General features: G+C 36.6%; 1 protein-coding gene across 1 annotated transcript; it reads left to right on the forward strand.

Moving 5' to 3' along the window:
- The first annotated feature begins 2,334 nt into the window (after window positions 1-2,334).
- On the forward strand, window positions 2,335-18,012 carry LOC113105563 (calsequestrin-2-like). The gene is made up of 11 exons (XM_026266704.1): window positions 2,335-2,684; window positions 3,728-3,812; window positions 3,968-4,068; window positions 4,547-4,658; window positions 15,784-15,857; window positions 16,029-16,159; window positions 16,256-16,301; window positions 16,412-16,466; window positions 16,571-16,671; window positions 16,750-16,824; window positions 17,517-18,012. Exons 1-11 carry the CDS (start codon window positions 2,448-2,450, stop codon window positions 17,718-17,720), a joined length of 1,221 nt encoding a protein of 406 aa, XP_026122489.1. The 5' UTR covers window positions 2,335-2,447; the 3' UTR covers window positions 17,721-18,012.
- The last annotated feature ends 2,618 nt before the right edge of the window (window positions 18,013-20,630 follow it).

A 20,630-nucleotide genomic window follows, 5' to 3' on the forward strand; every position in this document is an offset into this window, starting at 1 on the left:
AATATGCAATGAAGTAAATACGTGATAATTAACTATGGCCTACGCTGGATGTGCATTATTTATTTATTTTTTCATGAAAAAAATGACTAGCAAGCCCCAATAATAATAATTATTTTTATTTATTTTTTTCTTTCTGAAGTGTAAAGTTAAATCTACCCTTGGGGTAAGATGCCACCTCAAAATGGCCCCGGGGATATCTTGTCCTTAAATAACAAGTCACTTGAAAATGTTAAAGATGTTAAAGAGTGAGTGAACTGGAGGCTTTCGCTTTAATTTACCCCCACTTCAGAATGAAATAATCAGAGAGAAAGGTTTTATGAAAAAAAAAAAAAAACACTGTTTGTGTCTGTGTGTACATACCATTGGGGACACACAAGTGATCGAAGCCCAATCCCTGATTTAAAACAAGGGAAAACAAGATGATTACACATTACCCCTGGCTAAGACAAGATGATTATTTTAAATTATTTGAAATGAGTCTACCCCCCAATATTATTTTTATAAACATGAGCCATGTCCAAAAGTTTAAGGCGGGAGTGTTGCTACAATTTTTACAAATATTTTCAGTATTTCTCAGAGGGTGGGTTTAAGGTATAACTCATTTGAAGTAATGGTGCTCCATACAACATTATCCAGAGAAACAAGTATTAATGATGAATCCCCTTTGGTTTGTACTGGTTACTGTATACAGGCCACCAGGGCACCATACAAAATGTATTATAGAATTTGCTGATTTTATATCTTAGTTAGTTCTGGCTGCAGACAAAGTTTTAATTGTTGGTGATTTTAATATTCATGTTGATCATGAAAAAGATGCATTGGGATCAGCATTCATAGACATTTTGAACTCTATTGGGGTTAGACAACACGTGTCAGCTCCTACTCATTGTCTAAATCATACTCTAGATTTAATACTGAATACTAATACTAAACTTGTTAAATCATTTTAACCAAAAACGTGTATTTTAGACCCTATTCCATATAAGCTACTAAAAGATGTGCTTCCAGAAGTCATAGATCCTCTTCTGACTATTATTAATTCATCATTGTCATTAGGATATGCCCCAAAACCTTTAAACTGGTTGTTATTAAGCCGCTTATAAAAAAATAAAAATAAAAAATAAAAATAAATAAAATAAAAAACTAGACCCCAAAGGACTAGTTAATTACAGACCGATCTCAAATCTTCTTTTTCTGTCCAAGATACTAGAAAAGGCAGTATCCTCACAATTATATTCCTTCTTAGAGGAAAATGGTATCCGTGAGGATTTCCAGTCAGGATTTAGACCGTATCATAGTACAGAAACTGCTCTCTTTAGAGTTACAAATGACCTGCTCTTATCATCTGATTGTGGTTGTATCTCTCTTTTAGTGCTATTGTCTTATTCCTGTGTTTGACACTATTGACCACAACATTCTCTTGAATTGACTAGAAAACTTTGCTGGCATTAATAGAAGTGCATTAGCATGGTTCAAATAGTACTTATCTGGCCGCCATCAATTCATTGCAGTGAATGAAGATGTATCATATCGATCACAAGTGCAGTATAGTGTACCTCACTCTCATTGCTAGGGCCGTTACTTTTCACGCTTTACATGTTACCCTTGGGACATATCATCAGGAAGCATGGTAATAGATTTTACTGTTTAAAACCTGGATGAGGAATAATTTCTTACTGCTAAATTCTGAAAAAAAAAAGAAGTGTTAATTATAGGACCTAAAAACTCTGCATTTAATAACATAGAATACTGTCTAAGACTTGATGGCTGTCAATTCTTTGTCATAATTTAGGAACCTAGGTGTGCTATTTGATAGCAATCTTTTCTTTGCATTCATAGCATTTGTAAAACTGCATTTTTCCATCTCAACAATATATCTAAACTACGACCTATGCTCTCAATGTCAAATGCAAAGATGTTAATCCAAGCGTTCATGACCTCAAGGTTAAATTATTGTAATGCTTTATTGGGTGGCTGTTCTGCACACTAAATAAACTTGTCCAGCTTGTCCATTAAGGTATGGACACATTAGGGTAAATAAGGTACAAATGTGTGGTAAAAAACGCTCCAGTGACCGCTTCTGTACATTTTTCTGAGAGTGTACCCTTTTTTCACAATAATTATCATCTATGTTGAGAGACTAGTACTGTTATTCCCTATGATACACATGTCTGTCCTCTTTTTCTTCACATTATGATTTATTTTTAGCTTTCAAATGACTGGGTCACTAAAAGAGGCCTACATTGCCCAGGGGAACACTCATTGGAATGTCTATCAAATATCTTATCCTATCATGTCTGTGCCTAATTATTGGGAAGAGGTGAGGTGGAAAAAATGAGAGAGAGAGCATAAGATGTTATTTAGTGTTGAAGAACTACACATTGACTCTCATTGTCCTGCAGGATCTTATCAGACACTTTTTATTCATCTGTTTAACCATTTCTACTATGCTGTCCATCTGGCTTGTCTTGGTTTCCTGCATAGATTTTCTCTTGTATTCTTCTGCAGAGGAGGGTCTGATGTTTCCCAGTTTTGATGGCAAGGACAGAGTTCTAAATGTCAATGAGAGGAACTATAAAAAGGCATTAAAGAAGTATGACATGATGTGTTTGCTGTATCACGAACCCATGCCTTCAGATAAGGAGCTACAGCAGCAGTTTCACATGAGGGTGATGGTTCTGGAGGTAAGAAATTATTGAGAGAAATTTAGTGGATGAATAAGAACAGATATATTGCATGGCATACTTTTAGAACAGACCATCATCTGAATTACGATGGACATATATTTGGGAGGGAGGAGGTCTCACATGGTAAACAAAATGTGGAAACCGGTAGGATAAAAAAAATAATGCAAATTATACCAGAGAAGACCTCTGAAAATCCCTTTGTCAATGTCAATAAGTATCTTAATATCTTGTAGTTTCAAATTTTCTTACGTCAAAGTTAGTTAAGACTGTAAAACATTTTTACCTTTTTAAAATATAAATTGCAAAACCTAATTAGAATGGTAACAATGAGTACACTCATATGTTTTCAAGGTGTATGAAAAATATGTATCAGTTTTTATTTGATGGTCATGTAAGGTAAATTTTATTTTTTTAAATGACATTTATTTAAAGTTATATGAAAATTTTTGTATGATATAGTATGATACAAACATTACATTTTTACCAAATTGACATGCATTTAAAGTACATATTTACATTCTTTGGACTAACTGTTTGTCATTGACCCAGTTTGCAGTTTCAGTTTTTTTTTTAACCTAAGCGATCCTTGGAACCTGCATAAATACCCCTTGGTTGGAAATCAGTAACTTGAAATATATTTGATGATACTAGATCTGAAAAAGTCTCTTCAGGATAAGTGAAGTACTATAACATAAATTTCCAAAATTGTTTAAGATGTTTGCTCCATATAAAATGATTCATAGAGTTACAATTGACTGCACAGGGAGGTCAGATATCTGCTTTCTGTGTCTACCTCACGTGCAATTTAGTGTGAAGACTGACCTGATTTGGAGGCTGACAAAAGCTCCACAAACACCAGTGCTGAGTCTGCTTATGATAAAGTTGATCAAGTATAGTTTTGATTATGCCGATATTAGCCATATATTATACAAAACTTATCCAGACTCCTTAGAAATACTGTGGAAGTGTTGCTCCAGACTGAATTGCACATAATTCTCACAGTATAATTGTACTGATATCTTCCTTACATGCATCACCAGCTTGCTGCTCAAGTTCTCGAAGACAAGGATATTGGTTTTGGATTGGTAGACTCACATAAAGATGCTAAGGTTGCCAAGAAGCTTGGTAAGAGGATTTGTTCCAATGAATCACTGTAATAATTACTTTTTAGATAAAGTTTTCTTTCTTAGCGTTTCAGAAACAAACACTCAATATGTGTTGGTATTGTTGAGTTCGGACACATAGCATCCTCACTGAATCATGTGATTTTTGTCCATTAGGTCTGGAGGAGGAAGAAAGTATCTATGTGTTTAAGGATGAAAGAGTGATTGAGTTTGATGGAGAACTCTCTGCAGATACACTGGTTGAATTCCTGCTGGATGTAAGTGAGTTTGCTGGGCTGGATAAGTATCGGGTCTTTGGCTACAGCTTATTTTGTGATTTCTTAACAGGGCATATACGGTTATACTTCTTCAATAACATCACAAATGTATAATAAGATTATTGTTCTGGATCAGTATTATTGTATTTTATAGTTACTTATTGCAAGAATGTCATTATAAATAGCACATAGTTTAAGCTAAACAATTTCGTGCATATTCTGTGGCTGTGTTTTTTTAAAATATATTTTATTGCATAGATCGTGCTAATATGGCTCTCTCACTGCAAAAATGGTAATCTAAATTGTTACTTTAGTCATTTCTACATATTTACTCTATATAAAGTAGTTTAGGTTGTAAAAATTTGTGTATTATATATTTACATTTATTTCATTGATTACATATTTCTCAGATGAATAATATTTCGGACTTAATTTTCCAGTTAATTTTCAGTGCTGTGTGTTTCACTTTATTCTTCAGCTGCTGGAGGACCCAGTGGAATTGATCAGTAACCCAATGGAACAACGTGCCTTTGAACGAATGGATGAAGACATACGCCTTATTGGCTACTTTAAGGGAGAAGTCTCTGAACGTGAGTTTTTTTTAATATAAACTCTGCATGTAAAAATAGAATTTTGCTGCTATGCTCTAATGAATAGTGTGTTTAGGCACCATGCAAACTAGGTGGGCCCTCAGAACACGATTTCTATAGAGTGGGACCTCAATACATATCTGACAAAGAAAAAAGCAAAGTGTTAAAAACCAACTCAAAGTCCAATTCAAACTCAGACCAAAATGTGATCTACTGTGACATTATTCTAAACGGTGTGTCCTCATGCCTTAACATAAGCCCAACAGATGAAGGAAGGAGGGGGCTTACGAGGAGGATAAGGACCTGGCAGATGGGACCTAAAAATCAAGGGAAAAGCAGGGAAGGAGATGATGGCAGGAGGAGCCAAGGAGGAATTGTCAGTGAAGGAGGGAGGAGCCATGGTGTAGTCAGGATGCCGACCAACTGAGGTAGAGATGAGGATGGCAGAGACCCAGGCAGAACTAATGAGCCAAAGACCCATGGTGACTCCTGAGACTTTGAGGGCCAAAACAGAGGCTCAGGCTCACAGGACTGAGGCGGAGATGGGGGCTCAGCAGGCCAAGTCAGAGCTGGAGGGAGTGAGTACTGAGGTGGATACGGAAGGAAGGGGGAGCCCAGCAGAACAAGAGGGATAAGGCACAGCCAGATTACTGGAAGACCATGGTGGAGGCAGATCGACAATTGACCAAGCTGGAGCCAAAGGGACAACGGAGCCTAGTGGAGTCCGAGGACTGATGGATCTTGGTGGAGCTGAGGGAGCATGAAACTCTGGGGGAGCCGAAGCCGTCAGAGGGCCAAGGTGGAGTACAGGGCTAGGAGACCTGGGGTGTAGACAAGGGGCAGAGCTGGAGACCTGGAACCCCTAGGTGACTCGGAGCAGCTGTATGGAGGCACTGATGGTGGAACTGAGAGACTGAAAATTCAGAAAATTCTTCAGCTCTGCCTCCACTGTATCCCTTATACAGTGGAGGCAGAGAGGAAGAACTGGATTAATTTTTTTAGAGAGGAGAGAGAGTAGGTCTGGGCTGGAGCAATGCCGATTAATGAGACTTTGTACTAATTAACGAAAGAGATTTAGTGCTAAATGGATCCAGCAGAGACATAGGAGATTTAAGGTTGGCCGGAACCAGTGAGATATGGGAAATTCAGAACTGGGTGAAACCAGTTGATAAACAGAAGATTCGGGGCTGGGCAGAACCAGTAGTAATACTTGTGTATTACTTACTTAGGTCTAGGCAGAACCAGTCAGAAAGGGAAGTTTAGGGAAATAAATCCTCATTTAATGCTGCAGAGGCCTGCTGCAGCTCAGCCTTATTGATGGGAGTGTGGGTGTGGCTCCACTCCATGCCCTCAAACTACATGAGCATGCTCAATGGAACACAAGGTGTTGCTGGCTCACACACCTGGTAAGATTGGTAGGCCAACTTTGTCCCCTGGGATGGATGTGTCAGCAGGCTTTGCCTTCATAGAGGGCTTAAGCTCTGGCACATGGTCTGGAGCAGGCATCAGCTCTGGCTCTGGGTCTGCAGTGGGCTCTAGTTCAATTTCCAAGGAGGGCTCGCTGATTTTCTGGGTGGGCTGGACTGTGGAAGGGTAAATATCATCCTTTCTCCACATATTCCACAAATGTCCCTAGAGGAGCATTTCTGGGCAGGCATGCCTATATCCAAATGCTGATTCCTGCCCCTGTTCACAGAGTCTGTCGTCGATGTTACAAGTGAGATGAGCAAGGTCTTGGAGCTGCTAGATCCATATGTAGAGATCCATCTTTCTGTGACAGCGTGGTTGTAGCTTTTCTTTTTGGGATAAAAGAACAGGATCTAAATGATATTAAGCATCAAACGTGATATTGATTGGGCTGCCTCTGATGTAATCACCATGATAGCCAATGAGAGCGAGCAAGCATCACCTACCGGATGTTGCATGCTTCTATATCTGAAACTTGGCAGCCACAAACATGCCATGAAAGCAGAGAACATCAGTTATATTCTTTTTTATACTTTGTTTTTCACTGTGAAACAGACTGTGCACCAGAAGAGCCAGCTGACAATGTTGATCGTCCTTTATTTGTTTTTCTTCTCTAGTCACGTTTGATCTCGCGAGTCTCTGTGAGATCAAGTGTTACTGTGAAATCTTTCCTACAGTCAAGTGTTTGGTCTTGTGGTCTGGCCGAATTTTGTTTAGTGTGTGCGTTCAGAGGATTATAAGGCTAAATATCGGTTGTCTGTGGTCTCCCATTGTTTTAAAATCGTTTAAGATTTGAAAATCATCTAGTGTGCAGCCAGCTTAAGAACAGGTCCAGTCTAGTCAAATCAGGAAATAAGAGATTTTATTGCACATCCAATCAGGTATTGTGTATGTATGTGAGGCTCAAGTAGTGTCTTAGGAGTGTGTGTATGCATGTGATCTCTACAAGGGAACAGAGAAATACAGAATTTTTGCAGTAGGATTTTAAATACACTATGTGGAGGCTAAGAACCACCTGTTAGCAGTGCAATATTTAACTGGAAGGGAGAAAATTATGGCTATTTTCATCAGGTTAGCTCTAGCGTTCTGCTCACTTCAAATCATATACAGAGATGAAGACCACTTTTATTTGATTGAATTATAACATTTATTTGAATGAATTATCGATCTATCGAGAGAAAGAAAGATATGACTGTTGTGTGTGTAAATGACCTGTCTGCACCTTCTCTCTGGTTTTACCTTAATGAGGATTATAATGAAGCAATCTAGTATTTATGCTATTTTATCAAAGTCGCAGGGCACAGTAAATTTCTGTGTCAATGCACCGCAATCTACAATCTCTGAAATCTCTTTCCCTCTCACCATGTTTGTGCGCACATAGTGTGTGTGTGCACATTAATTAAAGCAGCACACTAATATAGAACAGTGATTAAAATGACTTGGAAATACCTGTACATTAAAGTGAGACACTGCAGGCAAAAACCCTTTTTCAAGCACTTTAGCGCATATTTCATTAAATAATGCCTATTTTGCATATTTAAACATAACATTTTTGAAAACTTCTAATACAATTTTTTTTTTTTACAATAATCAAAGTTATCAATTAACTGGGTAAGTAAGGTGATAACTACTAGTTTTTTGTTTTTGTTTTTTACCCTATTCACCTGCAGTGTCTTGCCTTAAAACGTTCTGAGGTGTGCAATTATTTGTCTGATCGATGTCTTGAGGTTTGGTAACTGTAATATAAGCGGAATAATTCACTCTGGGTCATTGAATTATTAGAAAAATAATGCATACTTTAGGTGTAATGGCCACGATGTGATAATTCAATGGCTCGTCGTCAGTTATTCCTTACATAATGCATACCTGCCAGCCAATCAGAATTGAGTATTCAGACTGACCATTGCATAAAATAATCTAACCAGTACATGATAATATAAGCTCATCAAATGCACATTTAAATAACTAAAGCACATGCCTAAACATGAAACATAGCAAGCATGAAAATAAACATTTAGGCCAAACTTAAGTCATACAAAATAAATATTAATTAAAGCTGCAAGCAGCATTTTACCGGGGTTCAAGCACATTAAGGCCTCTGAGGTGGTCAGAGCCAACCTGGATGCATGGATGACAGTTAAACACATCCAAAATGGAGAACAGGCTAACAGACAGACACACACACTGAAAGTAAATAATTAGACTAATATATTAATACTCTATAAGCATATGCACACACACACACACACACACACACAAAGACACACATATACATGCACAAACATTTTGTTGCAGATATAGGTATTTGAAATAAGTGATAGGTGACAAACTTATTGCAAGTCTTCTCTTTTTAAGAGTTTAGATGTCATTTTGAGGTTAAGCTGTAATCATAATGTGGCAAAATTTTAAAAACTGATATATCTGTATGAACAAAATGGAAAACATTGACTCAATGAGATTTAAAATGTTATAACAGTTCATTTTTAATGTTTTGGCATGAATTCATAAATCCTTTCAACAGTACTGTTCAGCTTTACTGAATGAGCCCATTAGTGGTCTTCCGCTGCCATCTAGTGGTTATAAATTGCATTTACTCCAAGAACACTGTGTTTTTAAACATAACTGTTATAGTGTTTTTTTTTTTTTTTGCCCAATCTCTCTTAAATTTTGCATGCTTGTTTAGAATGAAATTATGCATTATTTTACACAGTTTTGATTATTTGTGGGCTTTCTGATTGTATTAATAGGCCTTTGTGTGCACTATGAAAAGAACATATTATGAAATGAGTGGTTTATAGTTGCCCAAATGCAATTGTTCAACACGTTTTTGATAATTATTGACCTTCAGAGTCTAGAGAATTGTACTTCAGTGGTTTTATTGATTTTCATCTTAAACCGTATCACAAGTATGCCAAAGTAACTTTTTTAAATAATCTTGAATATTTAATTAACAGCTTTATTGACAACATTGGTCCCAGAGGCAAAGTTGTTCAGAATGAGGAGATTTATCATATGATATGAAGATTTAGTGTTTTTGAGTGAATATATGAACATTTTCAAACAATTTGAGGCCATTTACCATATAAATCTTGTGTTTTGAGACCTTTTCTACTGTTATAGCGCCACCTATGGTCTGATCTCCATGAAACTTTGCATGCTTGTTAAGAGTCACCTGTTACATGATTTCACTGAGTTTCATAAAGTTTTGAGTTTTCCTTTAGGTTTTATAGGCTTTGGGGTATGTTTGGCCACACCCCTTTTTCTAAATTACCCCTTTACAGCTAACCAAAGGACAAAATTCAACATTTTTTTAATAATTATTGATCTAGAGAGTCCACAGAATATTACTGCAGTGGTTTGGTTCCGATCGGGCAAAAAACCTAGGACTAGTTCGCAAAAGTAGGTTTTTAACATATTTGTGAATAACAATTGAACGATTTGATTGACAGCAATGGTTCTTGAGGCAAAGTTGTGTATTACGAGGAGATCTATCAAATGATATGCACATTGTGTTGATATGTGAAACACCACGTGATTACAGAGCCATAAAACTCGTTAGCGCCAACTAGTGGCCGATTTATTTCAAAATTCTTACAGACCTTAAGGTTCATGAGTCGAACGTACCCAGCGAGTTTCGTTCCGATCAACATCCGTTAACCCTTTCAAATAGGTGCTTAAATTTGTTTGGCCAATGGCAGCCATGTTTTTGGAGATATGCAAATGTCCTCATAGGTACTTGTGCCCCTTCAGACCAAGACACTGCATACCGATTTTCAAGTCGATCGAGCCAACGGTTGCCTAGTTATAGCCATTTATGTGTTTTTTCTATCTTATAGCGCCCCCAAGTGGCAGAGATGCACAATTTTTTGGATTTGACCAAAGATTAAGCTCATACATATGTGTACCGAGTTTGGTGAAGATATCTCATTCCGTTCAAGAGTTATAGTTAAAATAGCATTTGGCTAACGTTAGCATAGACGCTTTTTGGCATTCTGTTTCACGTAAGAATTGAAATTTCAACTTTTTTTTGATAATTATTGATATTGAGTGTCCAGGGAATATTTATGAAGTGGTTTGGTTCTGATTGGTTGAAAATCCTAGGACTAGTTCGCAAAAGTAGGTTTCGGATATAGCTCGATTTTGCGAGAAAACGGTGCGTCGTAGACCCCAAAAAGGCGCCGTGCACTTTTGTTCGGGCTAACCCAAGGATTGCAACAATGCCATGTTTTTGAGTCTACGGCTAACGGTATACGATTTACGGCCAAAACTGTCCAAAATTTTTGTTTTTTGCGCTGTAGCGCCCCCGTTAGGCCGATTGGGCCGGTTCTTTGTATCTGAGTAGCGAGCAAGACTACTACCATCTGACCAAGTTTCAGCTCTCTAGGCCTTACGGTTTGGGCTGCACGTTCAGTTTTAAGGCGGAAGAATAATAATAATAATTAAAGCTGCAAGCAGCATTTATCGGGGTTCAAGCATTTTAGGTCTCTGGGGTGGTCTCGGCCAACCTGGATGTACGGATGACAGTTAAACACATCCAAAATGGAGATTAGGCTCACAGACAGACACACGCACTGAAATTAAATGATTGAACTAGTTTTTAATAGTTTAGATGTCATTTTCAGCTTTCACTGTAATCAAAAAGTGGCAGAAGTGTAAAAACTGACGTTTACATTTATCTGACGCTTTTATCCAAAGCGACTTACACTTGCTATATATGTCAGAGGTCACATGCTTCTGGACCAACTTGGGGTTAAGTGTCTTGCTAAGCGACACATCGGTGTCTCACAGTGGATTCGAACCCGGGTCGCTCGCACCAATGGCATGTGTCTTATCCACTGCGCCAACAACACCACTACGTCTGTTGGATATGTCTGTTTGAACAAAATGGAAAACTGTGACTCAATGAGATTTAAAATGTAACTGTGTTTTATATTTTTTAGGCATGAATTCACTTAAATTTTGCATGCTTGTTTAGAATGAGATTATGCATTATTTTACACAGTTTTGATAATTTGTGGGCTTTCTGTTTGTATTAACAGGTCTTTGGGTACACTATGTAAATAACTTATTTTAAAATAACTGGTTTATAGTTGTCCAAATACAATTGTTCAACATTTTTTTGATAATTATTGACCTTCAGAGTCTAGAGAATTGTACATCAGTGGTTTTATTGATTTTCAGCTTAAACCCTTGGACTAGTTTGCCAAAGTAACTTTTTAAAATAATCTTGAATATTTAATTAGGAGTTTTATCGACAACATTGATCCAAGAGGCAAAGTTGTTCAGAATGAGGAGATCTATCATATGATCTAGTGTTTGTGTGAATATATGAGTATTTTTAACCAATTTGAGGCCATTTACCATATAAATCTTGTGTTTTTGAGACCTTTTCTACTGTTATAGCGCCACCTATTGTCCGATCTCCATGAAACTTTGCATGATTGTTCAGAGACATCTGCTCCATGTTTTCTCCTAGTTTGTAAAGTTTTGAGTTTCTGTTGAGGTTTTATAGGCTTTTGTTTGTATGTGGCCACGCCCGTTTTATTAATGACCTGGTTACAGCTAACCAAAGGACAAAATTCAACATTTTTTTGATAACTATTGATCTAGAGAGTCCAGAGAATATTACCGCAGTGGTTTGGTCCTGATTGGGTGAAAAACCTATGACTAGTTCGCAAAAGTAGGTTTTTAACATATTTGTGAATAATTAATGAACTATTTGATTGACAGCCATGGTTCTTGAGGCAAAGTTGTGCATCATGAGGAGATCTATCAAATGATATGCATATTGTGTGAATCTATGTCACACCACGTGATTACTGAGCCAAAAAATCTCATTAGCGCCAACTAGTGGCCGATTTCTTTCAAAATTCTTACAGACCTTTAGGGCCCTGAGTCGAACGTGCCTACCGAGTTTCGTTCCGATTGACCTCTGTTAACATTGTCAAAAACGTGCTTACATTTCATTGGCCAATGGCGGCCATGTTTTTTTAGATACGCCAATTTCCTCATAGACTCTTGTGTCACATGAGACAATGACATGGCATACAAATTTTGAAGTCGTTCAGGCGAACAGTTGTTTAGTTATAGCCATTTCTATGTTTTTACCTCTTATAGCGCCACCAAGTGGCAGAGCTGTGCAATTATTTTTTATTTGACCAAAGTTTTAGCTCATCAAAATGTGTACCAAGTTTGGTTAAGATATCTCATTTCGTTCACGAGTTCTGGCCTTTTGAATGAAATTGGTCCTCGACTTGTGAAGGTATTAGCGCCCCCTTGCAGCAGTGAGTGAAAATTTCTAATTGTTTTTGATAATTATTGATAATGACTGTCCATAGAACATTTCTGCACTGGTTTTGTTACGATTGGCTGAAAAACCTAGGACTAGTTTGCAAAAGTAGGTTTTGGCTATAGGTCGATTTTACGGGAAAACGGTGCGTCCTAGAGTAAAAAAAGGCGCAGAGCAATTTTGTTCCTATTAACCCAAGGATGCAAAATATATAACGTTTTTGAGTCTACGTAAAGTGGTTTAGGAGCTATGGCCAAAAATGTCTGAAAATTTAGTTTTTTGTGCTGTAGCGCCCCCGTTAGGCCGATTGGGCCGGGTCTTTGCGCCTGAGTAGCGAGCTAGACTACTACAATCTGGCCAAGTTTCAGCTCTCTAGCCCTTACGGTTTGGGCTGCGCGATCAGTTTTAGGGAAGAATAATAATAATAATTAAAGCTGCAAGCAGCATTTTACGGGGTTCAAGCATTTAAGGCCTCTGAGGTGGTCTTGGCTAACCTGGATGCATGGATGACAGTTAAAGACATCCAAAATGAAGAATAGGCTGGCAGACAGACACAAACACTGAAATTAAATGATTAAACTAGTTTTTAACAGTTTAGATGTCATTTTCAGGTTAAACTGTAATCACAATGTGGCAAAATTGTAAAAACTGATATATCTGTATGAACAAAATGGAAAACATTGACTCAATGAGATTTAAAATGTTATAACAGTTAATTTTTTTATGTTTTGGCATGAATTAATGAATCCTTTCAACAGTACTGTTCAACTTTGCTGAATGAGCCCATTAGTGGTCTCCCGCTGCCATCTAGTGGTTCTAAATTGCATTTACTCAAGCAACACTGTGTTTTTAAATATAACTGTTATAGTGTTGTTATTTTTTTTGACCAATCTCTCTTAAATTTTGCATGCTTGTTTAGAATGAAATTATGCATTATTTTACACAGTTTTGATAATTTGTGGGCTTTCTGTTTGTATTAATAGGCCTTAGTGTACACTATGCAAATAACATATTATAAAATTACTGGTTTATAGTTGTCCAAATGCAACTGTTCAACATGTTTTTGATAATTATTGACCTTCAGAGTCTAGAGAATTGTACTTCAGTGGTTTTATTGATTTTCAGCTTATACCCTATCACTAGTTTGCCAAAGTAACTTTTTGAAATAATCTTGAATATTTAATTAACAGCTTTATTGACAACATTGGTCCCAGAGGCAAAGTTGTTCAGAATGAGGAGATCTATCATATGATATGAAGATCTAGTGTTTTTGAGTGAATATATGAGCATTTTCAAACAATTTGAGGCCATTTACCATATAAATCTTGTGTTTTGAGACCTTTTCTACTGTTATAGCGCCACCTATGGTGCGATCTCCATGAAACTTTGCATGCTTGTTAAGAGTTACCTGTTACATGTTCTCACCACGTTTCATAAAGTTTTGAGTTTTCGTTTAGGTTTTATAGGCTTTGGGGTATGTTTGGCCACACCCCTTTTCTTAATTACCCATTTAACGCTAACCAAAGTACAAAATTGAACATTTTTTTGATAATTATTGATCTAGACAGTCCACAGAATATTACTGCAGTGGTTTGGTTCCGATCGGACAAAAAACCTAGGACTAGTTCGCAAAAGTAGTTTTTTAACATATTTGTGAATAACAATTGAACGATTTGATTGACAGCAATGGTTCTTGAGGCAAAGTTGTGCATTATGAGGAGATCTATCAAATGATATGCATATTGTGTTGATATGTGAAACACCACGTGATTACAGAGCCATAAAACTCGTTAGCGCCAACTAGTGGCCGATTTCTTTCAAAATTCTTACAGACCTTAAGGTTCATGAGTCGAACGTACCCAGCGAGTTTCGTTCCGAACAACATCAGTTAACCCTTTCAAATAGGTGCTTAAAATTGTTTGGCCAATGGCAGCCATGTTTTTTGAGATATGCAAATGTCCTCATAGGTACTTGTGCCCCTTCAGACCAAGACACTGCATACCAATTTTCAAGTCGATCGAGCCAACGGTTGCCTAGTTATAGCCATTTATGTGTTTTTTAAATCTTATTGCGCCCCCAAGTGGCAGAGATGCGCAATTTTTTTTTATTTGACCAAAGATTGAGCTCATACATATGTGTACCAAGTTTGGTCAAGATATCTCATTCCGTTCAAGAGTTATAGTCAAAATAACATTTGGCTAACGTTAGCATAGACGCTTTTTGGCGTACTGTTTCGCGTAAGAATCGAAATTTCAACTTTTTTTTGATAATTATTTATATTGAGTGTCCAGGGAATATTTCTGCAGTGGTTTCGTTCCGATTGGTTGAAAATCCTAGGACTAGTTCGCAAAAGTAGGTTTCGGATATAGCTCGATTTTGCAAGAAAACGGTGCGTCGTAGAGCAAAAAATGCAGCTGTGCACTTTTGTTCGGGCTAACCCAAGGATTGCAACGATGCCTTGTTTTTGAGTCTACGGCTAACGGTTTACGACCTGCGGCCAAAAATGTCAAAAATTTTAGTTTTTTGCGCTGTAGCGCCCCCGTTAGGCCGATTGGGCCGGTTCTTTGTATCTGAGTAGCGAGCAAGACTACTACCATCTGACCAAGTTTCAGCTCTCTAGGCCTTACGGTTTGGGCTGCACGTTCAGTTTTAAGGCGGAAAAATAATAATAATAATAAAAATCTTAACAATTACAATAGGGTTTCAGCACTGCGTGCTTGAACCCCTAATAATAATAATAATAAAAATCCTAACAATTACAATAGGGTTTCAGCACTGCGTGCTTGAACCCCTAAATATTAAACAAAGGCACAGGGTCAGGGTACAGGGTCAATTACGCACACACAGGAAATATAGAATGAAAGGACTAAAACTCAGTCCTCTGCACAGTACAGGACAGCCATACACAACAAAGGGCAAGCTGCGGACATAGGTGCAGCTAATAAAGCCTGTGAGAAAACAAAACAAACAACGCAAACGACACCAGAAGTTTTGACCAGGAGCTATAATGACCCCAGAGACTATTAAATGCTGCCTAAATGTTCAAAGAGATCAACACAGTTATAGAGCCATTTCCCAAAAAGGCACAGTCACTTTTCCAATAAAATCAAAGTCATTTGACTGCTACTGTATACAGCTTTTATTAAAAACACAGTTACAGCTGGGAAGACTTTGCTGTAACATCTTGTTATGTTGTGAGAACAGAAGCTTGCGTGGTACTTCAACACTGCCACATTTTACCATGTCATTACAGTTTTTTAGATTTGTGTTTATATATATATATATATATATATATATATATATATATATATATATATATATATATATATATATATATATATATATATATAATTTATTTTTCTTTCTCAGATTATAAGGCCTTTCAGCTGACCGCAGAGAAGTTCCAACCATATGTGAAGTTTTTTGCCACTTTTGACAAAAGGGTGCGTACAGTACATTCCCACGATAACAAGAATGAAACCATGACATATATTAGTCTGGTTTAGAAGAATGTGTATTTATAACCACAAGAATGAGAGGATACTTATGTGTCCTCCATCTTTAATGAAAAGGTATTATGTATTGCCTTCATTTATAACTGTTTCATGCTGCAGGTGGCTAAACAACTGACTCTGAAAATGAATGAAATCGATTTCTATGAGCCCTTCATGGAAGAGCCTGTCACCATCCCTGGCAAACCCAACACAGAGGAGGAGATAGTGGATTTTGTCAATCAACACAGAAGGTGATATCAGTGGCATCCTCAGAACTTTGCCATTGCCAAAGATCATCTAAAATATGAATTTTCATTCTTAAATCACAGTGTTTGATCCTCACTCAGGCCCACTCTGAGGAAGCTTCGTGCTGAGGACATGTTTGAGACTTGGGTGAGCAAGACTGGATTGTGGGAGTATCTGTACAGTAGGCCAAGGTTAACAGTACATTAAATGGCTGCTGGTTCTTAGCTTGAAGTGATCTGTCTCTGCTCAATCAATAGGAGGATGACATGGACGGAATCCACATTGTTGCCTTTGCTGAGGAGGAGGATCCAGGTTTTTTAATCCATACAACAGAGAATAACAAGCTGACAATTTCTTACTGCCATTACCAAGACTTTAACATTTCATTTTTTTCTGATCTCTTTTTAATTTCATAGATGGTTACGAATTCCTGGAAATTCTAAAGGAGGTTGCAAGGGACAATACTAAAAACCCAGATCTCAGCATAGTTTGGATTGATCCTGATGAATTTCCTCTGGTGAGACAATATTCTATCCATTTCTACATAGTGTTTCTCTGCGTTGTTGTAATGTTGTAATGATTCATTTGTCTGCAGTTGACTACATACTGGGAGAAAACCTTTAAGGTGGACCTTTTCCGACCCCAGATTGGTGTGGTGAATGTGACTGATGTAAGTAACTTTGGTTATGATGTTATTCTATACTTTCTGTCTTGCCTTCATCCTATTGTTAAAACATTTTTATCTAAACATGTCTCTTTAGCCTACATTGCAATGTATGACACAATATTCCCTTTTAAGAGAAAGCTACACATAACATAATAAACCATTAAATCACACATTTTATTTATAAAATAAACAAATCCTCCTGATTTTTAATGGAAGACCAGTGGCCAGCTGCATCAATTGCTTAGACTAGTCTTTAAAGTTAATCATCTATTTTTAAAATCAGTAAAATAAAAAAAGTAATTTAAATTTGAAAAGTAAGACTGTTTAAGACATGGCTTACTGCTAGTTGATTAAACTAGTTCTTAAGTTACTATCTAAACTAAATGGATATGTTTACACAGCTGGACCCTGATTACTGTTTGTAACTTGAATGCCATTCCTCATTCACTTCCAGTTATTTTATAAAATAAATAGTCTGTTATACTGGTTGATTCTGCAAACTAGTATTTCTTAATATGTTACAGTATTATGATAATCATAAACAAACTGGTTTGAAGCACAAATAGTTTTAGTTTACAGCACTTTGTTACTCTTCTAGTTATTTACCTACTGAAAACAGCTTACATTCATGATGCAAATAAGGTACAAAGCTTACATATTATCATTTTTTACTCAACCGTGTGTGTGTTGACCAGGCTGACAGTGTGTGGTTGAACATGCCTAATGATGAAGCTCTACCGTCAGCTGAGGAGCTGGAGGACTGGATAGAGGATGTTCTCTCTGGAAAGGTCAACACTGAAGATGATGATGATGACGACGATGATGATGACGACGACAATGATGATGTTGATGATGATAGTAGTGATGAAGACCATTATGGTGGTGATGATGATGATTAAGTGGTATATTGAAAAACTAACCACAGTTAACTATCTTTCCACAGATTAACTTATGGTTTATTTATTGCAGAAATTATTTGATTTACTATATAACTGTCTGCATTGCCAGCAAGAGACATTTATTAATGTAAAACGCAAAAACATATAGTGACATATTACAATTTTGGTGCTGCTTATTCATCTGGAACTGTATACACTCTTATAAATAAAGGTGCTTTAAAAGGTTCTTCAAGCGATGCCATAGAAGAACCATTTTTGGTTCCACAAAGAACCATTCAGTCAAAGGTTCTTTAAAGAACCATCTCTTTCTTACCTTTTTGTAAGCTGAAGAAGCATCTTTCACCACAAAGAACCCTTTGTGAAACAGAAAGTTTCTTCAGATGTTAAAGTTTTCTTTATGGAACCATTTAAACAAAAAGGTTCTTCTATGGCATTGCACCTTTATTTTTAAGAGTGTATGGCTGGAACTGTAATATGGCTACAGGAAAAACGTGTTCTGTAGTACTACCTATGTACCTATGATGTATTAGCATGTTCAATAAAGAATACAAAATAGTATTTTGTTATATAGTCTGTTTTTATTAATATTGGTATGTACCTAGTAAATCATGTTTGAGGGACAAATTTGTACCTGTAAGTGAGCTATATCTGATTAAACTTCCCTTTGGTGACATTCAGCAATACCCTCATTTTCTAAAAACAATATATAAAAATACAGTAAATTTTCTATTGGATTAGGTTATAGCATTTATAACTAGCGGTGTATAAAAATATCAGAAGTCTATGGAGCGTCCCTATTTAGATAGCTATGTAAATGTGTTTGTGGGTTTCTTATCAACACAAGAGCAGGGTCTAATAATGATTTTAGAACCTTTCACTTCTAACTTATTATTAACATCATTAGCTCAGCCGAATGTTTATGCAGCAGTGAAGGAACATCTACAGACGGAGACACAAAGTAATTTCATGTATTTTAACAGAAACTACATCTGTGCTAAGGGATTAAACTGGAACACTTACACTCATCCTCAGTTACCTTCACCTTCATATGGATGCTTTTTCCGACCAGATTTATGACATAATCCAGATGCCGCCCATATGACTCACCCATATGAAGCATACCAACCACATGACTGATGTGACCTTTGAGGGCAGCCAAGATAGCAAAGCGGAGGTGAAAATCCAGTGTGGCAAATTTGAAACTGCAGCTTCACCGTTGTACTGAATCAGAGAAAGGCTTCTTGAGTGATTTACTGCCACGGCATGTATTTTCACATACAGCACAGTGTCTCACAGGGTCAAAAGTATACTCTAAACTTAGAGCATGTCATTGCTGATTTGTTTATATTTTAATTATTTGCAGTCAGAATTAATATTTATAACCTGGCCCATATGAACAATGAGGTCATGAACTAATTCAGAATAAAAGATAGTATAGTTGTTATCATGTAATCAAAACATGCCTACAGTTCAACAACCTCAGCAAGTACACATACTTGGCAGTAAGAAAAGTTAGAGATGAATGTCAGTGTTATTAAAAATGTCTCTTTTATTTAAATGTTTGATGTGAGCTTTGAAGCATATTTGTTATAACAAAATCAGGCATACAAACAGTGGCCTTTGGCAAGTGAGATGTGAGTTGTATATTGTGAATGACTTATCAGCACATACATAAACACTGAGTAAAAGCAGAGGCACAGTCTCAGTATGAGTGATTTACATAAAGTAACTCCATCACTGTCTTAAAAAATGTCTTAATATAAAAGTTTTATCAAAAATTGTATTTGACAACATTGGAATATAGAACAGAATGTCGAGAATAATAACCCATGATAAAAAAAAAAGCCATAATAAAGTGTAACTTAAAATGCCAGTCTAAGTGCAAAACCAGGTCAGTAAAATTATAACACATCCATTTTCCCCTCAAGAAGGTGCTGTGATGGTTAATTCCAATGACAGAAAAACATAAAGTGATGAAAAACACAATTCTGTCATCCAACTTGTATGAACAGACTTTCTTCTGTGGAACACAAAAGATATTTTGAGAAATGTCTCAGTGCTTGTTATGCCCATGTAAAGGAAGGCAATGGCAGCCAAAATGGTTTGGTTAGAAACAATGCTTCAAAAGACCTTTTGTGTGCGTGCATGCGTGTCTATTCCTCAGAGGAAGGTACGTCAAAATAATTTTGGGGGAAATTATCCATTTAATTGATATAGATTTCAAGGATTCATACGTTTTGTTTTTTTTTTTATAAAAATAAAATACAATTGTATATGTTATGCATATATATGTCATGATACTTGAACACTTAACTTGTTATAATCCTTTGTAATTCCCCACTTTGAAAAAAAAAAAACCCATCAGTTTTAGAACAATTATGAAAAAAAAAAAAAAAGTTTTGCTGTCCAACAACAACATTCTAAATGAAGGTAAAATAAGCAATGGTCATGACCAATCAATTGTTTCTCAGCAGTATCTCATCATTTGCAGACAAAACTTTCCAGTTCTCAGAGGGGACATTCTTTAATTTCATAGACCTAGATGACATTCTCATGAGCTGTTTTTATAGCTCCACTGCTGTGAGGCATAGGATAAGAAACAGGACAGGACACAAGAGATCACACATAATCTCTACTCATCTGAATAGCTCAAATTGAGTCCATGCCTAATTATAACTCCCTACAGTCTGCTGTAAAGAGCACCTCTTAAAATATATGACATGCAGGGTACAGGCCAAGCACCTCTTTATTCCCAGAGATCTGGGATTTAAGCATATGGTTTTACTGACCATGTTTGTAATTGTTATGAGGAATAAGAAAAGCCAAATACAAAGCAAAAAAGGGTTCATTTCATAATTGATTGTTTTAAACTCATAATTATGAACTTCTATCTCTTAATTGCAAAATTTT

Source organism: Carassius auratus, chromosome 1, assembly GCF_003368295.1.
Source record: "Carassius auratus strain Wakin chromosome 1, ASM336829v1, whole genome shotgun sequence".
NCBI lineage: Eukaryota > Metazoa > Chordata > Actinopteri > Cypriniformes > Cyprinidae > Carassius > Carassius auratus.

Coding starts and splice junctions, on each gene's coding strand:
- LOC113105563 (XM_026266704.1), top strand. CDS start 2,448: ATGCTGTCCATCTGGCTTGTCTTGGTTTCCTGCATAGATTTTCTCTTG. Junction 3,813..3,967: donor TAAGGTTGCCAAGAAGCTTG/GTAAGAGGATTT, acceptor TTTGTCCATTAG/GTCTGGAGGAGGAAGAAAGT. Junction 15,858..16,028: donor TTGCCACTTTTGACAAAAGG/GTGCGTACAGTA, acceptor TTCATGCTGCAG/GTGGCTAAACAACTGACTCT.